Below are 24048 nucleotides of genomic sequence, written 5' to 3'. Positions count from 1 at the left end.
TATAATTTATTTATTTAAAAATTATCTTCAATAGTAATAATAATCAGTGCGATCGAGAACTTACAGCCAACATTTTTTTAGCGTTATGATGATTGTTTTTATATATGACGTAGTCGCCAAGTTGGAAGCTGTGTTATTTCATTTTTCAAAACAAGAAATTGAATTCCAGAGAAAGTAAGAACTCAACATTAGATCGTAATTTGTAGAGATAGAAGAAAAATTTTAAGATAATTTATACACTGCCTTGCTTTGACTAGGTCCTCAGGAAGTACATGTTCCTGAGGGTGATTTGTTGAAAATTAAAAATAACTGTAATGGTTTCACTTATTTCCCTGTTAAATTTTAATGCCCAGCAAATAATCTGGAACTCTTCAAATGTATGTTCTGCATATGTCAGTATTTATGTAGTAATAATATAAGACCATTTCGTTTCTTATTTAAATTTACTTGATTTGTCTCTGCTATTAAAAGCTAGTAAGTGTGTCTTCCTCTTAAAATCCATGCTAGAGAATTTTGACTTGGTGATTATTGTGACTACAAGAGGTATGTAGCTTTATCCTAGTTTTAAACTGTTGGTTGAATGAAATATAATAGAGAAAAGTAGGAAAATTTCATATGTAGTTCATTTTTTTAAGGTTATAATTGTGTTCAAAGATTTGTTTTCAATTTTCCTTATTACATTCTAGGCCGGCATGAGCAGCGGAAGTGTAACTTTCTGTGGTTTGTCTATGGACTGGAATGATGTCCTTGCAGATTATGAAGGTATCGTTCATGCGTGTATATATCTGTGAGTGTAGGTAAACACCAGTTGTCATTGGGTTGATTCTGACTTATGGCGACCCTGTGTGTGTGTGCGTGTGTGTGTGTGTGTGTGTGTAGCTTTACTTCATAGGCTTTCCAGTGATTTTCCAGAATTTGATTGCCAGGCCTTTATTCTGAGGCACCTCTGGGTAGACTTGAACCTCCATCCTTTTGGTTAGCTGCCAAGGGTGTTAACCATTTGCACCACCCAGGGACTCCCCTATGTGTAGAGGAGTATAAAATAGATTATTTTATTAAAGGAGTTTCTGTGTAAATAATTTGGAATGGGAATGTTGATGTCCTCTCAACAATCTTCTCAAATGCTGGTTTTATAGAACTCTGTGGATAAACAATAACAGTGGTTTTCTTTTTTCCTGACAGCTCGTGAATCTTGGCGCCAAAATACATCCTGGGGGGATATTGTAGAGGAGGAACCTGCTAGACCTCCAGGGCATGGAATTCACATGCATGAAAAACTTTCCTCCCCATCTCGCAAAAGGTCCGGCCTTTGAGCATTAATATGAAAATGTTACACAAGAGGGAAACCAGTCACTCTTCACTATTAAATAGAGTTGCTACAGAAGTCCTTAAGGCATATTACCCTTCAGGAGAGTTTGAGATCCATTGAAAAGTGACAATGTTTTCCTGAGATGTTTGGCCAAAATTAGTTTTGTATGTTTTTATCTTAAGTACTTTGAAGACTAAACAACAGTATTTTTGGGTTTATCATGTAAACATTTGTGTCTCCTGTCCATTTGTTTGTGTTAATAGAACAATAGCAGAATCTAAGAAGAAACATGAAGAAAAACAAATGAAAGCGCAGCAGCTAAGGGAAAAGTTACGTGAAGAGAAAACATTAAAGCTTCAGAAATTGTTAGAAAGGGTATGTTTCAGCGAAAAAAAATTTTTTCTAAATTGTGCTTTACGTGAAAGTTTACAGTTTAAGTTAGTTTCTCATACAAAGATTTATGCACACATTGTTATGTGACGCTAGTTGCTCTCCCTGTAATGTGACAGCACACTCCTCTTTTTCACTTTGGATTTCCCATGTCCATTCAACCAACTCCTGTCCCTTTTTGCCGTCTTGTTTTTTGTTTTTTAAGGAAATTGTGATAGTCTTAAATTGATGGGCGTACTTTCAACTTGACTTTTTCTTCTGGCCTGAGAGAAGCTAAAAGAACCATAAAAATAATTAAATTTTCTAGGGGGAAAAAAAAAAAGTTTTTTTTAGGAAATAAAGACATTTCTAGTACTGAATCCTAGAACTACTGTTGAATCCTAGATGGTTAAATCTTAGGAATCTGCCATTCTTAAATTAGTTGGTGAGTTGATTTTTTTCAGTTTTGGCATGGATCATTGAAGCTACTTTTTGTCCTTTGCCATTTTCAATTGGGGAGGCTTTATCCAAAGTGTAGAATAACTTGGTAGGATGATTTGGAACCTCAGATTATCAAGTTTGAATAAATATGGCAGCAATTACATTTTCAGGAAAGATTCTTGGAGCATTTGTACCAGTGTAACTACTAATTGGTATGTTGTATAGGGGAAAGAGCATGGGCTCTGGAGATGGCTGACCTGGTTTAAATCCTGGTTTTACCACACAACAAGGTAGAAGGCCCTGGGCAAGTTACTTAATATTATTGCATTTCAGTTTCTTTATCTGTAAAATGAGCATTATAATTACTAACCTTGTATGGTTGTTGTGGTGATGAAGTAAGTGTGAAACAGTCGCATAGTAATAGGGTAGCTGTCGCTCCGTCTGATGGTCACTCTTATTGCTGCTTAAACACATGGCAGATGTAGATGAGCGCTACACTAGTTATCTATGTCATGTAGTAAATGACCTCAACCATAGCAGCTTAAAGCAGAAACATTTATTTTCTCACCGTTTCTCTGGGCAAGGAAACCAGGAATGGCTTGCCCCGGTGGTTCTTGCTCAGGGTCTCTCATGAGGCTGCAGTCAAGCTATTGGCTGGGCCGGGGCAGTAGTCATTTGGAGCTTTAGGATTCACTTCTAGACTCGCTCATGTGGTTGTTGACAGGCCTCAGTTCCTGTCCGGCTGTTGACTAGAGACCCCAGTTTCTTGCCATTTGAGCCTGTTTATTTTTTTTATAGCCCAAATGTCCTCATGACATGGCTGCTGGTTTCCCCAAAGCAAATAATACAAAAGAGACAGTAAGAGTGAGCAAGAGAGTTGCCAAGATGGAAGCTGCAAAGTCCTTTATAGCTTAATCTTGGAAGAGACATACCATCACTTTTGCTGTATTCTGTTGGTAACATCCCTGATACAGTGTGGAAGGGGATTACACAGGATCCAAATACTAGGAGGCTGGGATCATTGTGAGCCACCTTGGAGGCTGCCTATCACAAAGTCCTAACACAGCATGACGAAAGATACATGACCATTATATTATACGTGAATGCCTTTGTTACCTTATGGTACTAGAAAAGAGTATTAGACACACAGGTGAAGCATATTATTTCTGTTACTTATCATGTGTGTTTTTAAGTTTAGGAAAGATAATTAGACCAAATAATCCTAATATTTGTGATAATGAATTATGTAACATAAGATTCTCTTTAATACAGTGTAGTAAAGTTGACTAAGACAGGAAGAAAATCTATGGTTTTTTCCATTTACCTGAATCTCAGGAATTTGTCACTATTTTTATTTTAATAATTTAAGATGCATGGATCAAATATGAACAGCAGTCTCCATGTTTTTGGGTTTTATGAGAGTATATTATTTCATTTACAGCTTCAAAGAAGTGCTGTAATACAACTGCACTTTCTCCCTTACTGTGTTTTTTTTAAATGCAAATAAAATTAATACAATACATTTTCTCAGTGTATAATATAGTCTCTCAGTATTCATGCATACAAAGTCATAGACCCTTGAACTTGTACAAGACTTCAGAGATTCTCTGGTTTAATTTTCCCATCAATGCAGGTATCCCTTCAAATAATTAAAGTGGTAAATTCCACCTTCCATTTGTCTGATGGGTTATCATTTTAAATAAGGGTCTACGTACGTGGTTTCATCTGATAACTGCAATGAATCAGAGGCAACAGGGAAGATGTTGTTGCTAAGTGCTGTTGAGTCAGTTCCGACTCGTAGCGACCCCACGTGACACAGTAGAACTGCCCCATAGGGTTTTCTAGGCTGTAATCTTTATGGAAGCAGAGCGCCTGGTCTTTCCCCCGTGGAGCCTGTTGGTGGGTTCAAACTGCCAACCTTTCTGTTAGCAACTGAGCACTTGACCATTGCACCTGACACACCCATTTAAGGATGTGAAAACTGAATCTAGGAAAGACTTGAGTTCTGTGTTCAGTGTCAGTAATTTACTGAGCTCAGGTTTTAAGGATCTGTCCTCTGGCTCCTATTCCAGCGCTGTTTGTTTCTACAGCTTACTTTTTCAGATGGTTCTATACATGAATATTTAACTAAAAGGTTACGATTTTTTCCCCTCATGTTGAGCCCACATCTGATTTTCTGTGATTTATTTTCTCTGGTGCTGGATTTGATTTTCTGGAGCAGCACAGAGCAAGTCTGTTACTTCTCCTGTTTGATATTGTTTTAAGGAATTAAAGTTATCTCTCATATCTTTATTCTACTGTAGGCTAAACCCTCTGTGTTCCTTCAGGAAATGTTTCTTATGCAAATAATATTATATTTTTTAAACTTCTCACCATTTTCAAGTCTCTAAGATCAAATTATTTGTCTTGAAGTTGGGTTGTAGAGACTTTAAGCTTGATAAAGAAATGTACACTTCTGTTCACTTTAGGTGTACTCCTAGTGCAGTGCAATGAGAATAACAGTAAATACTTCTATAGAACCATGTCTAGTGTATTTCTAATCTAAGTGCTTTACGTATATTAACTTAATCCTCAAAACAAACCCTCTAATTTAGGTACTATAAATATAAGGAAATTGAGGTATAAGCTAAAAATCTTGCCCAGGTTACACAGCTGATAAGTGGCCAAGTTAGATTGTAAACTCAGGCAGTCCAGCTTCAGTTTTATCTCTGTGTTCTTAATCATTAGTCACACTGCTTTAGAACTGACTTCCAGCTCCTAGGTTTTATGTATTCATAAGCCATTTGCCTATTCGCACTTCTGTTAAATGACTGTGTATATTGAAATTAATGATGGAATAATTCACTATATATATAGGAGAAGGATGTCCGGAAGTGGAAGGAAGAATTACTAGATCAACGACGTAGGATGATGGAAGAGAAATTACTTCATGCTGAATTTAAACGAGAGGTGCAATTACAAGCAATTGTGAAAAAAGCACAAGAGGAAGAAGCTAAGGTATACGGTAGATGCTTTAAACATTGGATTAGTTACACAAGTACTTTTCTCAATTGTTATGTAATAGTAATAGCAGCAATTGTTTATCAAGTATTTATTCTGTGCCAGAAGAAGAGTATTTTATAGACTCATTTAAAACTTACCAGGTGTAATATTTTATTCATAAATAATCCTATAAACTGTATATTTTTGAATAGCTTTATTGAAGTGTAATTGACAGACAATAAACGGTACGTATGTATTCAACGTGATGAGTTTAGACACGTATATACCCCTGAAACTATCAGTACAATGAAGATAATGAAAAATTCCCTCAAAAGTTTCTTCATGCCCCTTTGTAATTCATTCTTTCCTCTAACTTTGTCCCCAGGCAATTGCTGATCTGCTTTCTGTCACTATAAATGTTTGCATTCTCTAGGATTTTATATGAATGGAATCATACAGTGTATATTCCTTCATCTGGCTTCTTTCACTCAGCAGAGTTATTTTGAGATTCATACATGCTATTGTGTGTATCGAGAATTCCTTCCTTTTCATTGGTGAGAAGTACACCGTTGTACTATGTGGAAGTACCATAATTTATGAATCCGTTCACGTGTTCACGGGCATTTGCTTTTTTTCCAGTTTTTGGCTGTTTCAAACAAAGCTGTTGTGAACATTCATGTACGAGTCTTTGTGTATAAGCCAAGGGCTTATAATAAGTTCATGTTTAACTTTTCAACAGTTCTCCAAAGTGGATATACTATTTTACATTCCTACCAGCAAAGAATGACTAGTTATGCTGTATCCTCACCAATATTTGACACAGTTACACATTTAAATTTTAGTCATTTTAGTAGGTATGTATAATGTCTTATAAAAAATTGTGTTATCCAATCCCTCAAAGTAAATCCCTCTATGTATAGTATCTCCCTGGTTCTTTTTCTCTAGAGAACCCTGACTAAGGCACCAATATTTCCTAATCTTGCCTGATTGTAACCTCTGGCCCGTTGTTAAAAAGACAGATTCCCCAGCTCTTTCTCTGCAGGGTCTTATTCCGTAATGCTGGCATGGAACCTGTGGGTCTTTATTTGTCACAAGCCCTTCAGGTGATTTTTACAATCAGAAAATTTGGATTCCACATATATCAAAGGGTCCTGCTTCTTCAAAAATAATTGTTTATTTTAATAGTGAAGACTGAAGTGTCTGATGTTTGATAAACTTGGATTCAAGTCCTGACTCTCACTCAGAGCAGAATGACCTTAAGCATAGTTTTACCTCTCTGAGCCTATTTGTTCACCTATAAAATAGAGGTAATAGTACCCACATGTAAAAAAATTGCTGAAAGGATTAAATGAGATTATACATGTTGTAAAGCAATTAATGCCATCGCTGGCATGCAGTACCCACTGCCTTGAGTTGATTGACTCCTAGCAATCCTATAGGGCAGAATAGAACTGCCCAATAGGGTTTCTAAGGCTATAAATCTTTACAGAAGCAGCCTGCTACATCTTTCTCCAGTGGAGCAGCTGGTGGGCTCGAACTGCCGACCTTTTGGTTAGCAGCCGAGCACTTAACACATTTAAATTTTAGTCATTTTAGTAGGGATGTATAATGTCTTGTAAACAATTGTGTTATCCAGTTCCTCAAAGTAGATCTCTATATAGGATCTCACTGGTTGTTTTTTTGACCACTACGCCATCAGGGCTCCTGGAATACTATAAACATTCATTAAAATGCTCGCTTCTGTTGTAAAACCTATCTCAAATTGTGCAGTGATATATTTGTGCTCTGTGACTTATTTTTTCTTAATGCATTTCTTGTGTTCTATTACCAATCAAAAAGTACTAATAACCCGGTGATGTTGTTTTGGTTTAAAAAAAATCTTTTAATTTCAGCTAGGACTGTACCTCATTTAGGGCATGTGACAAATATATTATTTACAATCAAGATATGATTTCTACATATACTTTTTGTGAGTCCTTATAATAAATTAATAAAAACCAAACCCAAACCTGTTGCCATTGAGTCGATTCCGACTCTTTAGTTTGTTCCTGGGGGGACTGATGGTTGAAAAGAGATCATTTAGCATTTTGTTGATGGTGATTAATATTGCAGCCAGAGCAGTTCAGAACTTGACTTTATCTTGGATCATAGTCTTTTATTTAATAGTATGAAATTGACTTTTATTTTCAGGTTTTAATGGTTTCATTGATTCATTTTCAGTTGTAACATATTAGTTTGATATTTCTCTTCTTTCTTAGAAGAAAAAACATCATTTCTCTTATTTATGCCAGCAGCCCTTCTCCTGTGGGCCCAGTGTCTATGTCCTCTTGCCTCGTCTTGGGATTTGCATTAATTATCTTCTTGTGCTTGTACCTTTGCTCTCTTCCCCTAGATTACCTACTTTCTTCCTCTTTATAAATAAGATCACGTCTTCTTAACTTCTAGACACTTGTTTTTAGCCATAGTACTCCTAGGCGATTACGCTTTCCTTTTGTAAATTCCTTAAAAAGCGTGTTCTGAGCCCATTTCCACTATCTCGTCATTCATGTCTTCTTTAATTCCTTGTAATATCATTTTCTCCTATATTTTCAGTTTGCTACTCCCTCTATCTCAAACTATTTCTACTTTTCCTGAACTCTGTATTTTGGATAATGATATCACTAGTCTCATGTTAACCTTGGCTCGGTAAACTTGAGATAATTTATTTCACTTCAGTGTTCTTTTTTTTGACCACTTTTTGTGTACAAGGCACAAAGATAAGCTAGTCTTTGCTTACGCCTTTTCCCCAGTCCAGTATATACATTTAGCTGTAGATTCTGTAACTCTGTAGTCTCTTGTGTGTTTTCCTTTCCATTGCAGCTGTCACCAGTTTTTTTTTTTTCTTTTTATCTTCCTCCTAATACTTGCAGTTGATATTCTTGCCCTTTTCCCTAGCTCCCTCCAAATTAATCTTTCTGAAGGGCATTATTATATTACTTCACAGCTTAAAAACGTTCAAGGACCTTCCACTGGCTTCAAGGCTTAATATAAATGCATTACTTTGTCTTTCTTTAGTATTATTTTATGTTTAGAATAATGGCATAGTCTAGTGAAAATGGTTCATTCTCATTTTAGAGGACGTAATCGCCATTAACGTTAGGCAAACAGCCTACCAGACAGCTCTCCAGAATTATGTTCAGATTATATGAATAGATAACTTTATAAAGTAGAATTATGCTATCTATGATATTATTAAAAAGTCTTAATCTGAATTGTAGTTGAATTTTAAGAGAAGGAGAAGAAACTGAAATCGAGGGAATTGTTGAATTTGTAATAAATTTGTTTCTTTATTGCAAGAGGCATTATTTTCTATAAGATCTTTCTAAAGTCATGAAAAACATGAAGAGTTTGGAGTCATTACATTTATTAAACTCCATTTCAGTTTTTAACATTTCTTTTTACCCCGCTAGAGATGAGAAAATTAGCACCCACACTTCTTCCCATCATCCTAATCTCCCCCAACAATTTTTCATAATTTTGCTATTTTTACATTGTTAAAATTTATAACATTTTGCCATGTAACTATAAACCGTTCAGTTCAGTTTTTATTGTATATGTAAATGGACTTGGTGCTCACTGATTCTCTATTTTGTTCTGTTTTGATTTTTTTTTTTTTTAGGCTGAATTTTATTAGCAAGTACTTTTTTTTCAGGAAGTGGTCATATGTGTCGTATTCCTTGAATTCTTGCATATTTAAGGCCTGTGGTATTTATGCTCGAATTATATATATCTTGGCTAGAGGTCAGATTCATGATCCACAATATCTTGAGAACTTTTCAACATTATTCCATTTTCTTTCAGCATTAACCATTGCTGTGGAGCAGCCTGAGGACAGCCTGATTTTTTTCCCCTTTCTTGTAGGTGACTTGCATTGACCACTTGGAAACCTAAAAACCCAAAAGTCCAAACCCATTGCCGTCGAGTCAATTCCAACTCCTAGGGACCCTATAAAGCAGAGTGGAACTGTTCATGGAGTTTCCAAGGAGTACCTGGTGGACTCTAACTGCTGAGCTTTTGGTTAGCAGCCTTAGATCTTAACCACTATGCCAGCAGGGTTTCCTGGAAACCTAAAGAATTTGTTTTACTTCTTAACCTTTTATAATTTAATAAGAATATTCTTGGTGTTGATATTCTGAATCAGTTTTTCATGAAGTAGACTTTTTCAGTATTCGTTTCTTCCTTTCGGGGAAAATTTCTTGTGTTATATGTTAGAGTATTTTCTCTCCTCTATCTTAACTTGATAGATATTATTTATCCTTATATTAGATTATATTGATTTGTTCTCCATATTCAAAGGTTATTATTTTAGACATTTAAAAAATCTGCATTAACTGTGATTGCCACAGGCGTTTCCTCTAAGAGTAAATTGATTTTCACTATCTTTATTCTGTTTCTAATTAATTCTATAATAGTGTTATTTTTGACCTCTGTTTCCTTAGCTTTCTAAACTTCATTTATTTTATCAATGTGTTGTTTTATCCTCTGTCCTTCGCAACTTTAAAATTAGGTGCTTATTTGTTTTATATTAAAAGGTTTGCCTAGGGAGCTTTCTGCCGTTTCTCGGGTTATGTTTTCTTCCAGATTAGAATTTTTATCTGGCTTTTTCACATTCTCTTCCCTCTGAGTTTTGTTTCTTTCACTTAGTGTATTAAATGCCATTCCTTTTCTTTCATCTTGCTTGTGCTTAGCATGTTTGTCCTGATATAGTAAAGTTTTCCTTGAACATTCCTATTTGTCTTCTACTTTGAGTACAGTTTGAAAGATATGTATATGATTGGTCTACCTTTATGTCACCTTATGGCATGGAGAATGGGATAGCCTAGTTAGAATTGTATTCGTACTTTCTCATCTGAGACTTATAAAATCTATTGTGATAGGTTTTATTCTCTCCAACATGGGTTCCCAGGGCCTATGCTTCTGTCAGTGTTCACTTCCCCTGTTTTATTCCAACGTTTTTACTGTAGCCCTCTCTCCCTCTGGCTTTCAGGAATGAGAAATTTGACCCCAACTAACTTTTCCAGCTTTATTTATCATTAAGTATACTCTCATAAAAACTGTACTCTCTAGCAAAACATGGGTGTTATGAATCAATTCACGTGAGGTTGATGATACAGTGTCACTCAGTGTATGTTAGAGAAAAATGCTTCGTTGTTTTCTTTAAAGTCTTGTTCTTTTGAATTCACTAGAACTAAAATGTACATACATGTTTAAACATTAATGTGATTTGTGTAGTTGTAAATTATAATGATACTAGATGAATTTGGTAAGATGACTATATCACAATCTTAAATTCTTTCTTGACTTATATATATTTTAAGTGACAGAACTTCAACTCAGTTCTTGTTAAGGCCTGTGAATTTGTTATGTACACTGGATTATTATCTATTTTAAGGTAAATATTATAAGAAAAGACCCATAAGTCATTAATTTTTATTCTATGCCTTACCACTCGTTTTCATTATTTATATAAACTATTATTAAATTTCTTATTTTTATGATGTTTCTTAAAGTTAGCTTGATTTGAAAATCACTTTGTTTTTATTGAAGGTAAATGAGATTGCCTTTATAAATACCCTTGAAGCCCAGAATAAACGCCATGATGTTTTATCAAAATTGAAGGAATATGAGCAGAGGCTTAACGAGCTACAGGAAGAGCGTCAGAGAAGACAAGAAGAAAAGCAAGCCCGTGATGAAGCTGTGCAGGTAGAATTTTACTTAGCAAGCATTTATTGAGCTCCTGCCATATCCAAGGCCCTGAGCTTAGGTGCTGTGGATCCAAAACAGAGTAAAATCTGGTACCTATTCCCATGGGTGCATGGTTTAGTATAGCTCTGTTTGGACACATGACGTCTGATTGCCAAAAGAAAGTACGTGCTCCTTCAAATGAGGTGATTCGGTGCTTGCATCAGTGGGCTGCAGTCATACAACTAGAATCTCTAGCCTCAACCAGATGAAGGACTAAACTGCCCTGGACTGCAGTTAGTATCTATTCCTCTCTAATCAGGTTGGGGAAAAATGCACTCCTCTTCTCTAATTAAAAAAAAAGATTGTTTTTAAACCAATTGTATGTATGTACATGGCTGTCTTAGTTATCTGTTGCTGATATAACAGAAATACCACAGATTGGTGGCTTTAACAAACAGAAATATATTTTCTCACAGTTTATGAGGCTAGAAGTCTGAATTCTGGGTGCCAGCTCTAAGGGAATGCCTTCTGTCTGTCGGCTTTGGGGGAAGGTCCTCGTCTCTTTGAGCTTCTGCTCCTGGTTGATCTTCATGTGGCTTGACATCTCTTCCCCAGTCTCTCCTCTGCTTGTTTGTGGGTTTAATCTCTTTAATATCTCAAAAGAGGTTGACTCAAGACATACTTTACACTAATCCTGCCTCATTAACATAACAAATGGGATTATAACCATAGGTGTACCAAACCTGTTGCTGAGTCAGTTCTGACTCATAGTGACCCTGTAGGACAGAGTAGAACTGCCTTGTCCAAGGAGCAGCTGGTGGATTCGAACTGCTGACGTTTTGGTTAGCAGCCAAGCTCTGAACCACTGTATCCTCAGGGTTCCAGCCACAGGCATAGAGGTTAGGATTTACAACATATATTCTTGGAGGACACAATTCGATCTGTAACAGTGACCTTAAAGAACTGAGCAGTCTTTGTTACTTATAGTATTATCCAATCCACCAAATGAAACCTTCTGTTAATTGTGACTCATTGTGACCCTATAAAAAACCAAAAAACCAAACGTGTTGCCGTCGAGTTGATTCCAACCCATAGTGACCGTATAGGACAGAGTAGAACTGCTCCATAGGGTTCCCAAGGAGCACCTGGTGGATTTGAACTGCTGACCCTTTTGGTTGGTAACCTTAGCATTTAACTACAACGCCACCAGGGTTTCCAGTGATCCCATAGGACAGAGTAAAACTGCATAGGACAGACTAGAACTGCCCCATAGAGTTTCCAAGGCTGTAAGTCATCACAGAAGCAGACTGCAACATCTTTTCTTCTATATAGCAGGTTGTGGATTCGAACCACCAACGTTTTGGTTGGTAGCTGAGTGCTTTAACCACTGTGCCACTAAGACTCCCTGTAGTATCATCAGATAACTTAATTGTTTAGGTTTTACTCTCTATAATAAACCCTAAGTTGGCTCCCATTTTCAGATTGGGGAGAATGGTTAAGTCATGAACTGCTCTGCTGTTCATAATCTATTTAAATATTTTTCCCCAGTACAAACCTTTCCCATGGACTCTTTGTGGACCTGACATTTTTGATGTAGACAAAATTTTTTGTAATATCCAAATATAAATACGAGTATACTTTATTGTAATTAATATTTATTAATTTGTTCATCATTAAGTTATCATTTAGTGAATTACTATTATAAGCCATATACTGCCCTAGCCTAAGGACAGGTGAAAGATATATCCTCACTCTTGATGAGGAAGACATATTGTTGTTGTCGTTAGGTGCCGTTGAGTCGGTTCTGACTCGTAGCGACCCTATGACCACAGAACGAAATACTGCCGGGTCCTGCGCCATCCTCACAATCGTTGCTGTGCTTGAGCCCATTGTTGCAGCCACTGTGTCAGTCCATCTCATTGAGGGTCGTCCTCTTTTCCACTGACCCTGTACTTTACCAAACATGATGTCCTTCTCCAGGGACTGATCCCTCTTGACAGCATGTCCAAAGTATGTAAGATGCAGTCTCACCATCCTTGCTTCTAAGGAGCATTCTGGTTGTGCTTCTCCCAAGACAGATTTGTTCGTTCTTTTGACAGTCCATGGTATATTCAGTATTTTTCGGCAGCACAATTCAAAGGTGTCAATTCTTCTTCGGTCTTCCTTATTCATTGTGCAGCTTTTGCATGCATATGAGGCAATTGAAAATACCGTGGCTTGCGTCAGGTGCACCATAGTCTTCAAGGTGACATCTTTGCTTTTCAGTACTTTAAAGAGATCCTTTGCCGCAGATTTGCCCAGTGCAATGCATCTTTTGATTTGATTTCTTGACTGCTGCTTCCATGGGTGTTGATTGTGGTTCCAAATAAAATGAAATCCTTGACAACTTCAGTCTTTTCCCCATTTATCACAATGTCGCTTATTGGTCTAGTTGTGAGGATTTTTGTTTTCTTTATGTTGAGGTGTAATCCATACTGAAGGCTGTGGTCTTTGATCTTCATCAGTAAGTACATCAAGTCCTCTTCACTTGTAGCAAGCAGGGTTGTGTCATCTGCATAATGCAGGTTGTTAATGAGTCTTCCTCCAACCCTGATGCCCTGTTCTTCTAAAATTTTAACCCATTATGATGAGTGATATAACAGAGGCATTCTGCATAGCACAAAGAGAACAGCTTACTCATATTGGGAGGAGAGAGGGCGTGGAGAAGTCAGATAAAGCTGCTCGGAGGAGGTGATACCTCAACTAAGTGTTGACAAATGTAACGGGTGCAAATGAGAAGTGATGTGGGAGGGCATTCCATACAAAAGGAGATGTGAGAGCCCTACATGCAGTTAATGGAAAGATTATGCAGAGCTTTTTTATTATGTTAATATTAGAAATGTTAGTAATATTTCATGCTCCTTCATTTTACTGGTGGTTTTAGGAAATTATATCAATATATTTTCTGAATGTATTAATTCTTGCTCTTTGTGGGCATTAATAGGCATTCCCATCTTCATCCCTGATCTCTAGTTGATTAGAGTCCAACGTCTTATTTTATTCTGAGTGCCAAGCTAACTGAAGTATAAAAATACAGAGCGCTCCTATTACAGAAGGTCTAGCTTTTCCTCTCCACATGATCCCTACCTTTATGGCAAATATTAAATTATAATGTGATGTGAAATAGCATGATAGAAGTTAGTTACCTGGGGAATGGCATGGCTTGTACAGCTAGCAAAATGGTGAAAATTATCAGAGTACTATTACTAGGCAAAAACACACACCAAAACGCAAATCAAACCCATTGCTGTCCAGTCACTTCTGACTCATAGTGACCCCATAGGACAGGTTGAACTGCCCCATATGGTTTCCAAGGAGTGCCTACTAGATTTGAACTGCAGACCTTCATAGTTAGCAGCCTTAGCTCTTAACCACTATGCCACCAGGGTTTCCAAAATACACAAAGGACGTAATATTTGACATTGAAGTTTGCTCTATTTTAATGAAGTATCTTCTGTCTTGATGATGATGGTGGTGATAATGATTGTGATGATAAATAATTATTGAACATTTACTATGTGACAGGTCCTGTGGTAAGTGCTTTCCATGTATTATCTCACCTGATCTCATTATTGTTATTTATCTTTCAGAAAACTAACCCACAGAGTCTATAACTTGACTAGAGCCACCTAGCCAGTGAATAATAAGGTCAGGAAACCAAACCAGGAAATCTGATCCAATGCCCATTCTCTTACCCACTATGCTATATTATATTGCTTCTTTCTTCTTTCCACAAGCTGTATAATTCCATTATAAAAGCTTAGTTTGGAAATAAAAACTGTTAACTATTTTTTTTTTTATCATATTCAGATATTTTTATTGTTCTCTGCTAACACAAGGCTTTAGAAATCATTAACCGGAATATAGATATAAGATTCCCACAGAACATGTACATAGTACCTGCTTAAACCAAAAAATCAAACCCACTGCCGTCTAGTCGATTTTGACTCATAGCGACCCTATAGGACAGAGTAGAACTGCCCCACAGAGTTTCTGAGGAGCGCCTGGTAGATTTGAACTGCTGACCTCTTGGTTAGCAGCTCTCGTATCTGCTTAAATAGCATTTATTCTTATAATTATATGTAACATGGGTAAATGACATATGAAAACCAGGTATCACTGAAATTTGGTCTTTGAATTTTGAGAAGAATTATAGGGTAGCAAAGCAGGCATCTACTTGGCTTGAACATGTGAAGTTTGTTTCAGTGGCATGTTCTTTTAATCATTTTCATTTTACACATAATTCTAATATCTTTTAAAAATTTCTTACATTAGGAACGTAAGAGAGCTCTAGAGGCAGAACGGCAGGCCCGTGTAGAAGAATTACTGATGAAGAGGAAAGAACAGGAAGCCCGAATTGAACAGCAGAGGCAAGAAAAGGAAAAAGCTCGTGAGGATGCAGCCCGGGAAAGAGCTAGGTACCTCATTTGCTATCTTGATTTTCATCCTGGTGAACATTTTTCACTGAATGAATATTGAGATCAGGCCATAAAACAATGCCATTGCTGTCATACATGAAAGCAAATTTAGAAATTTAAAATTAAAAAAAAAAAAAAAAATAGTCACAAATACCAGAGATGCGCTACAGTTCCATTTCCAGGAATTGTGACATCATACTCAATATGTAAATCTTGTGAAAATTTCTGTTGGTTGAGAGACTTGGTGTTTCAGGATGTTTCTGATTGCAAGAAATAGAATTTGACTCTTGCTAGCTTGAGCCAAGGAAATTTCTTTGGAAGATATTGGTGTATAAATGATAGGAGGTTAGAGGGTCAGGTTTGGAAATTGTTATGTATCAAAGGCTAAGTCACAAGAGCCACAGCACTGGTGTTTTGATGGGAACAGTCTGGTGAGCATGTTACCATTTTGATTATGATTAATTATCATTAGTTCTCCACATTTTTAAATCATTTGCACAAGATGCAGTGTTCTGCATCCTTGCTGACGTGACATTTTCTGACCTTTTAATTTTAGCAGATTTGGTGGCTGTGAAATGATAGTTCCTTGTGCTTTTAATGTGCTTTTCTACGTGTCACCAAGGCTGAGCAACTTTTCATACATTTTGGAGCTGCTCATAGTTTTTCTTGTGAAGTACCTGTTCAAGTTTTGTGTCCATTTCTCTATTGGGATCTTTTTTTTCATACTGATATTTAGGAATTATCTTTATTAGATACTAGCCCTTTGTCACTAACATATTATAAATATCTTTATAGATTGTGGCTTGCCTTTTCACTCACTTTATGATGTCTTTTAATTAACATAATTCTTGATTACAATGTAGTAGAATTGAACTACTGTTCTTTGTAATTTGTGCTTTTTGTTTATGAAATCCTTTTCTGCCCTGAGTCATGTTGTAGATGTTGTTGTTAGGTGCCGTTGAGTTGTTTTTATTCTCATAGTGACCCAGTGTGATGGAGTAGAACTGCCCCATAGGGTTTTTCTAGGCTGTAATCTTTATGAGAGCAGATTGCCGAATCTTTTCTCCTGCACAGTCACTGGGTAGGTTTGAACCACCAACGTTTTTGTTAGCATCTAAGCACTTAACCACTGTGCCACCAGGGCTCCTTCCCTGAGTCATAAAATATTCTTAAAAATTCTATAGTTTTGAGTCGGAGTTGATAGCAGTGGGTTTGGTTTTTGATTCGGGATCTTTCATAGTCAAGTCTTTATCTACCAAGAATTGATTTTATTGGATTTTTTTTTTTTTTGATGTAGTAATCCAGTTTTTTTTTTCCATGTGATTGCGCAGTTGTTTTAGTGCACTTTATTGAAAAATCTGCTTTTCCTCTCCTGATCTGCAAAACTTTCTAACATAAATTAAGTTTCCATGTACGTCTTTGTCTCCTTTGCAGCTCTGTTATCTGGTTCAGTGGTAATTTTTTTTTTTATCCTCTGCCTTAATTTTCAAGGCTTTATTAGAATTCTTGGTTTCTGATAATATCCCTCACCTTACTCTTCATTAGGACTGTTTTAGCTATTCTTGACCCTTCTGTGCTTTTATATTAGTTTTAGAATCAGCTTGCTCAGTTCTGCATTACAAAAGAAACTATCAGAGTTTTAAAGCTGCGTTGAATCTACATATTAATGTAGGGAGAGTTGATATTTTTGATACTGAGTCTCTGAGTTTATGAACCTTCCTTCTAAATGTTTTTACACTTAAACTTAGGTCTGTAAAAACGTGTTTACTTTATTTTGTTTCTAAAATTTATTGAAAAATAAAGAATAAAAAAACTTTACATAAAAATATATTAGTTTCAGATTCCACATTTTGTTGTCCATGCAAAACTATTGAAACATAGTATTTTTTTGTTAACCTTGTTAAGTACGCAACCACAATGGTAAAAAAAAAAAAAGGCAGGCTAATTCATTTGGTTCACCGTGTCTGAAATGAAAAAAAAAACTATTATCCATGAATGAGCTTTAAAATATGTACCATGTAGAACAGGGCTTTGGACCAGTTCATTCTGGTTCGAGCCCCTGCTGAGATTTTGCATTTCTGACAAATTCCCACTGCCGCCAGGTCTGTTCTGATTTACAGCTACCTCATAGAGTTTTCAAGGCAGTAAATCTCTATGGAAGCAGACTGCCACATCTTTCTCTTGTGGAGCCGCTGGTGGTTTTGAACCGCCAGCCCTTTGGTTAGCAATCAGTAACTTTAACCACTGTGCAGCCAGGGCTCACTGCTAGTGCAGTGGTTCTCAAATTTGATTATACATAAGAAATACCTGAGGATCTTGTTAAAATGTAGATTCTGATTCAGTATATCTGGGGGTGGAAATGCCAATTCTCAGCGGGGTTTCTAACCAGAACGAACCATTTCAAAGTCCTGATGTAGACCCTAGTGTCACTGTAGTGGTTTACTTAATGTAGTCTTACATTCAGTATTGCTAATTGGTGGAAATTAGTACAGGCCTACATATCACTTTTTATAAGTAGTACTTTATCAGTAGGATCACAGCTATACTTTCATTTTCATCCGATTTGTGTCTTTGTATCTAAAGTGTGTCTCTTGTCTACTGCATATAGTTGGGTTTTGCTTTTTTATACAGTAGAATAATTTTTGCCTTTTGGTTGAAGTATTTAGTCTGTTGTCATTTAATGTAATTATTGATATGATTGGAATTTTGTCTGTCATTTTGAAAATTTGGAAACCCTGGTGGTGTAGTGGTTAAGTGCTACCGCTGCAAATCAAAAGGCTGGCAGTTCGAATCCTCCAGGTGCTCCTTGGAAACTCTACCGGGCAGTTCTACTCTGTCCTGTAGGGTCGCTGTGAGTCGGAATCGACTTGATAGCAGTGGATTTGGTTTTGGTTTTGAAAATTTGTTTTGTTTATGACTTAAGTCTTTTTTGTTCTCCCTCACTGCTTTCTTTTTTGTTAAGCAAATACTTTTTTGGTGTATCATTTTAATTTCTCTACTGATTTTTTAACTGTATTATTTTAGTTATTTGCATAGTGGTTGCTTTCTGGATTATGATATGCACCTTGACTCACCACAACCCATTTCAGGTTAATGCTAACTTAATTTCAGTAAGATATAGCAACTTCGTTCATATAACTCTATTTCCTTCCCTTTTGTCCTATTATTGTCACATATATTACATCTACCTATGTCATACACTCAGCAATTATAATGTTATGATTATTTTTTATACAATCTTGTATTTATTAAAAGTAGAAAAAAGAGAAAATATATACATTCAGCAATGGTTTTTTTTAATATATTTACCATTTCTGGTGTACTTTGTTTCTTTCTATGGATTTGAAGTACCCTTCTGGCACCATTACCTTTTAGCCTAAGAGCTTCCCTTAGTATTTCTTATAAGGGAGTTTTGCTTTCAGTGGATTATCTTGGTATTTGCTTTTCTGGGAATGTCTCTATATTACCTTCATTTTTGAAGGATAGTTTTGCTATGTATAGAGTTCTTGGTGCAGTTTTTTTTTCCTTCAGCATTTTGAATCATGACTTCTCTTGTTTCTGATGAAAAGTCAGCCATTCATCATATTGTTTTTTTCCCTGTACATACTAAAGTTATGCTTTTCTTTCTGCTTTCAAGATTTTCTCTTTGTCTTTCGCCACTTTGACTATGACTTGGTGTTGGTTCTCTTTGTGTTTATTCTACTTGAAGTTCATTGAGCTTCTTATATCTCTATGTTAATGTTTTCATCAAATTTGGGAAGCATTGGGCATTTATTTCCTCAGATATTTAGTCGTCATGTCTCTTTGTATTTCTCTGGGTTGTGACAGTTTCTCAGATTTTCCTTGTTTTTGATGACTTTGTCAGTTTTGAGGAGCTGTATGCAGGTATTTTGTAGAATGTTCCTCAATTAGGATTTGTCTGGTGTTTTTCTCATTGTTAGACTGCAGTTATGGGTTTCGGGGAGGAAGACCACAGAGGTGAAGTGCCATTCTTAACCTATGTCAAGGGTACATGCTATCAGTTGGACTTACCACTGATGTTTACCTTGATCATCTAGCTAAGGTAGTGTTTGCCAGGTTTCTCCACTGTGAAATTACTTTTTTTTATTTCTCCCTTTTCCATACAAAATGCTTTGGAAACAAGCCACTAAGCATAGGCCAAACCTAAGGAGTGAAGAGTTATGCTCTACCCCCTTGAAAGTGGAGTACCAACATAAATTATTTGGAACTGTTTTGTACAGGACATTTGTTTATTCTCCCCAATTGATTTATTTATGTCAGTATGGTCTCATTTGTTTCATACTTTCGGTTATAATCTAATACTGTATTATTTATTTCATTGCTCCCATTGCTCCTCCTGTGTCCCTTTGGCATACCTCCATCGTTTTGTTTTTTGAGCACTTCCTTGTGTTCTGGCACTACAAGATGCTCCAGATTTATCCTGCATCTCCCCTAGGGTCAACCATTTCTTCGTGGAGTCTTGGCTCCTTTTATTACAATTTTTAAAAAATTGTTTCTACTCTTCTGTTCAGATTCCTTGTTTGTTGAATCGTTGTTATCATAATTTTCTTTAATTTTTTGACAAATGGACCCATTTAGAGCCAGTCTCAATTGACTGCTTTGTTTCCTAAGCATGGGCATACTTCTTTGTATGTCTCTTAATTTTTTTATTGAAAAATGGAGATTTTGGATAACATATTTTAGCAAATTGTTGTGTATTCTTGCCTTGACTTAAACTGCAGAACCTGTCTACCCCATGGCATGTAGCTGTTCATGTCTCTGCTTTATTTTTTGTTTTTATTATTTTGCCTGACATTCTGGGGACTTTTCCAGCATCTACATAATTTGGTCATCAGCCAGTGATTTGGGCAGAGGTTGTGCTCAAATACCTTCAGCCTATAAGACTTCCACCCTCTGCCGATAGATCTGTGTGTGGGCTGGAGAGTATATTTGAAGTGCAGCCGGTTCTCAAATCTGCTTGGCATTCATTTTTCACTGGGTTCAGTCTGATCTTTCTTGTGTATATGTTAGTTTTTCAGTCAGTCTGGGATATGTGGAAATTACGTAGCTTACCTGTGGCTCTCTTGTTTTCAGGTCTTTCTTTTAAATTTCTGGCTAGTCTGCTGCTCTTCCCAACTGGGAGTTTAACCTCAGGCAAGGAGAGCTCTTGGTTTCCCCATTTGTTTCTCTGCAAGAAAGAGTTAACATTGTAGTCCTCATCTGGCCATTGATGGATAGTTGCCTAGGAACTTGGCTTTTGAAATGGTCCCTCTGTTACTAGCTGATGAGGGTGTTGTACTGTGCGCAGACCATTTGTACGTACCAGTGATTTGTGGTGAACACTTGCTTTTCCTTTGGGAGTATGGAATTTTGGTAGTTGTGGATAGGTAGAAAGTTCTATTTGACCAGCCTCCAAAAAAACCTTTGTTTCTGAGTTTCATTGGGCTTCCCAGGGCAGAAACACTATACATGTGTTACTTCATTTCACTACTGGAGGGAGATGCACTATGTGTGGACACTTTGGGAGAGTATAGTAAGCCTGCACATGGGTTCCTCCAGGCTCCATCTGATGTTTCTTTTTCCTTACTGATCTGTCTGTGTAACCTGACTCTGTCACTGTAATAAATGTCAAGTCATTTTTTTTCCTTCTAGTCACTGATTCATTCCCAAACATTTAAAGAGAACTGAAAATCTCCGACCACACTTAAACATATCTGACATCTTTCAGTCTAATCTTATTGGAGACAACCCTCTGAATCCTTCTGTCCTTTTACTTCAGGATGAATTGGTTGTTCTTCAGGTCTGTTGCACAGTTGTTATTTTAGAACTTCGTTTCACTTTTCTCATGTGTTGAAATGTTTGGTTTTGTGGGTCTATTTATTTCTTTTCCTTAATAAACACTCATTTTGCTGGGGCATATTCTTGAATAGCTCGCAGAGAAACCATTCATGGGAGCTAATTTTTTTCATACAGAGAAAATGAGCTGAAAATACCCTCGCTGTGGTGTTTTTATTTGTGTCATATGCATGTGAAAGCTGTACGATGATTAAGAGAAACTGAAGAAGAATTGATGCCTTTGAATTATGGTGTTGGAGAGGAGTATTAAATATGCCATGAACTGCCAAAAGAATGAACAGACCTGTCTTGGAAGAAGTATGAACAGAATGCTCTATAGAAGCAAGGATGGCGAGACCACGTCTCACATACTTTGGCCATGTTATTGAGAGGAGTTAGTCCCAGGAGAAGGACATCATGCTTGGTAGAGTAGAGGGTCAGCAAAAAAGAGGAAGACCTTCAATGAGATGGATTGATGCAGTGGGTGCAACAGGGGGCTCAAGCATAGCAATGATTGTGAGAATGGTGCAGGACCGGGCAGTGTTTCGTTCTGTTGTACATACAGTCACTATGATTTGGAACCAACTCGATGGCACCTAACAACATCAACAATGTGATGAGGCACAGAATTCTAGGTGGGAAATCATTTCCCTTAAAATTTCAAAGGCATTCTTCTCTTATCTTCTGGCTTCTATTGTTAGCTGTTGAGAAGTCCAATTTCGTAATTCTTGATTCCTTATGTACAACTTGTTTTTCATCTTTCATAACCTCTTTATTCTAGGTGTTTTATAATTTCATGATGATATATCTTTATGTTTATATTCATTGTCTTGACGGTGGGCCCTTTTCAACCTGGAAGCTCAAGCCCTTTAGTTCCATGAAATATTTTTGAACACTTTTTTTTTTTTAAGCAGTTGTTGGACCTCCTGAATTAATCTTCTAATTTTCTTGCCCTTTCACTTTCTATTTTACACTTTCATGTATTTTCATTTTACTTTCTAGAAGACTTTCTCAGCTTTACTTTTCAATCCTTCTGTTGATTTTTTGAAATTTCTCTTTACGTATTTAAATTAATGTTCTTTGATTTTTTTTTTTTTAAATAGCATTCTGTGTTTGTTTCATGCTGCAATATTAATATCCCGGAGGGTATGAATTACAGTAGTTTTGAAATTTCCTTCTACTTCTTACATTTTCTTTCCTTTGTATCACTTTTATGTGTTCATTTTAGTCTCTGCCTTCATGTTACAAATTTTTCTCAAATATCTGATCATTGGCACTCAAAAGCTGATAGCTCTGATTTTGTGGGCAAGACTTGTTGGATAAAATGACTCACTCTAGAGTGATCTGTGGGGAACTGGCTGTTTTTAGGGAGATTCCCAAATGCCTTTCAGTAGGTCTTTTATCATAGACTACCCAAGAGAGGAGTTTTCTATGATGGTCTTTGGGGGACTGGTATATAAATCTGACTACTGTATTTTTATGCAAATAATGTGCTACTTCTACCTTTGTTTGCCAACCACACCCCCCTCCTGTGAGGTATTTTTATAAACACTGCTGTGCCAATTTTTGTAACATGTTGCTTTAAAAAATTAGCATAATGTGCCCCTGATTGCATTTCTTAACCTCATGAGAATTCTGCTCTGTTTGTTACTCCAAGCAGTTGAGTTTGTAAGTTTCACTGTCTTCTTACAGGGACAGGGAAGAACGCTTGGCAGCACTCACAGCTGCCCAACAGGAAGCTATGGAAGAGCTGCAAAAAAAAATTCAGCTGAAGGTAGGGATATTACATACTTTTATTTGAAATTTTAGAGCTTGCAGTGGTGCATGAGATTAAAATTTTATGTATAGGATAAAAATTGAATGAATTTGTGTTCCTAATCTTTGGACAATAAGACTCATATGATTTGGCCATGACCATTTATAACTCAACTTCTTAAAAACTAAATTGCTTCATTTTCAAAAGATAAAGCCATTGAGGAGAAACAAAGGAAATTAAACATTTCCTGTTTTTACTGAGCAACTCATTAATAAACTGAAGGCATTACTGCTAGACTTCTGGTATTCGTAGATTTTAATCATTTAGAAATAAACTAAAAAATATTATTATTTGTCTTGCTTTAATTTGAATGCTGTGGCAGCAAAGAGGAGGGGAGATCAGAGATCAGGGAAAAAATTTTAGTGAATAATTCTTGAGCTGAATCTTGAACGGAGTTGCAGTTAATCAGGGGAATGGGTAGGTGGGTTGGTATTCCAGCCATATGAGGTTGTATGAGCACGAGGGCAAAAGTGTGAAATAGCATTTTGTTTTTATGGGACAGTCACCAGAGGTCACTAAAAAAGGGAGTAGAGGTGGGAAGAGAGCTTTGTCATAGTGAGCCTTTTCTGCCATGTGTATAATCTTGGATTTTACTTATGGATTGGCATTTCTCATATTGTGTTCCAAGAAATATTTCTCAAAGGTAAGTTGTAGTAAAATAAGTTTATAAAATGCTGCTTACTATAAGTTAGGTTTATTGAATCAGAATGCACAGTGACATAGTAGAGGCTCTGTAAAGTTCCATGTTAAAAACCTGTTTAGCTTTAACTTACTGTTTTTTAAATTTATTTCACCATGGAACTTATTTCATACCTGCTACTGTATTTTTATGCAAATAACATGTGCCTTCTACATTTGCCAATCATGCCCTCGCCACACCTAAGGTATTTTCCTAAGGGTACTATGCTATTTTGTTTTATAAAAACATGTAAAAAAAAACAAAAAAAAAACTGGTATAGCGACATTTATGAACATACCTCACAGGGGGAGGGTGTCAAAGGTAGAAGGTGCATGTTATTTGGGTAAAAATACAGTAATATTAATGTCCTGCAGAGCAGTTTCATGGAGATACTTTAGGAAGCATTACTGTGCACGTGGGAGATATTAAAGGGCTT

The 24048-nt window shown here is 36.5% G+C and overlaps 1 protein-coding gene across 14 annotated transcripts in view; it reads left to right on the top strand.

The window, feature by feature from the left end:
• The window catches only part of SCAPER (S-phase cyclin A associated protein in the ER), a 492396-nt gene that overhangs the window by 139121 nt on the left and 329227 nt on the right, over window positions 1-24048 (top strand). For all 14 annotated transcript variants that reach the window (XM_023552952.2, XM_023552948.2, XM_023552950.2 and 11 more), the window contains 7 exons: window positions 687-762; window positions 1183-1300; window positions 1573-1684; window positions 4976-5116; window positions 10688-10843; window positions 15140-15282; window positions 22810-22891. In XM_023552952.2, coding sequence (XP_023408720.1) covers window positions 687-762; window positions 1183-1300; window positions 1573-1684; window positions 4976-5116; window positions 10688-10843; window positions 15140-15282; window positions 22810-22891 — 828 coding nt within the window. The remainder of the gene's footprint in view (window positions 1-686; window positions 763-1182; window positions 1301-1572; window positions 1685-4975; window positions 5117-10687; window positions 10844-15139; window positions 15283-22809; window positions 22892-24048) is intronic.

The sequence above is a fragment of the Loxodonta africana genome, chromosome 13, assembly GCF_030014295.1.
Source record: "Loxodonta africana isolate mLoxAfr1 chromosome 13, mLoxAfr1.hap2, whole genome shotgun sequence".
In the NCBI taxonomy this organism is placed as follows: domain Eukaryota; kingdom Metazoa; phylum Chordata; class Mammalia; order Proboscidea; family Elephantidae; genus Loxodonta; species Loxodonta africana.
Note: the sequence above shows the minus strand (reverse complement) of the source record. Positions and strands in the feature narration are given on the sequence as shown.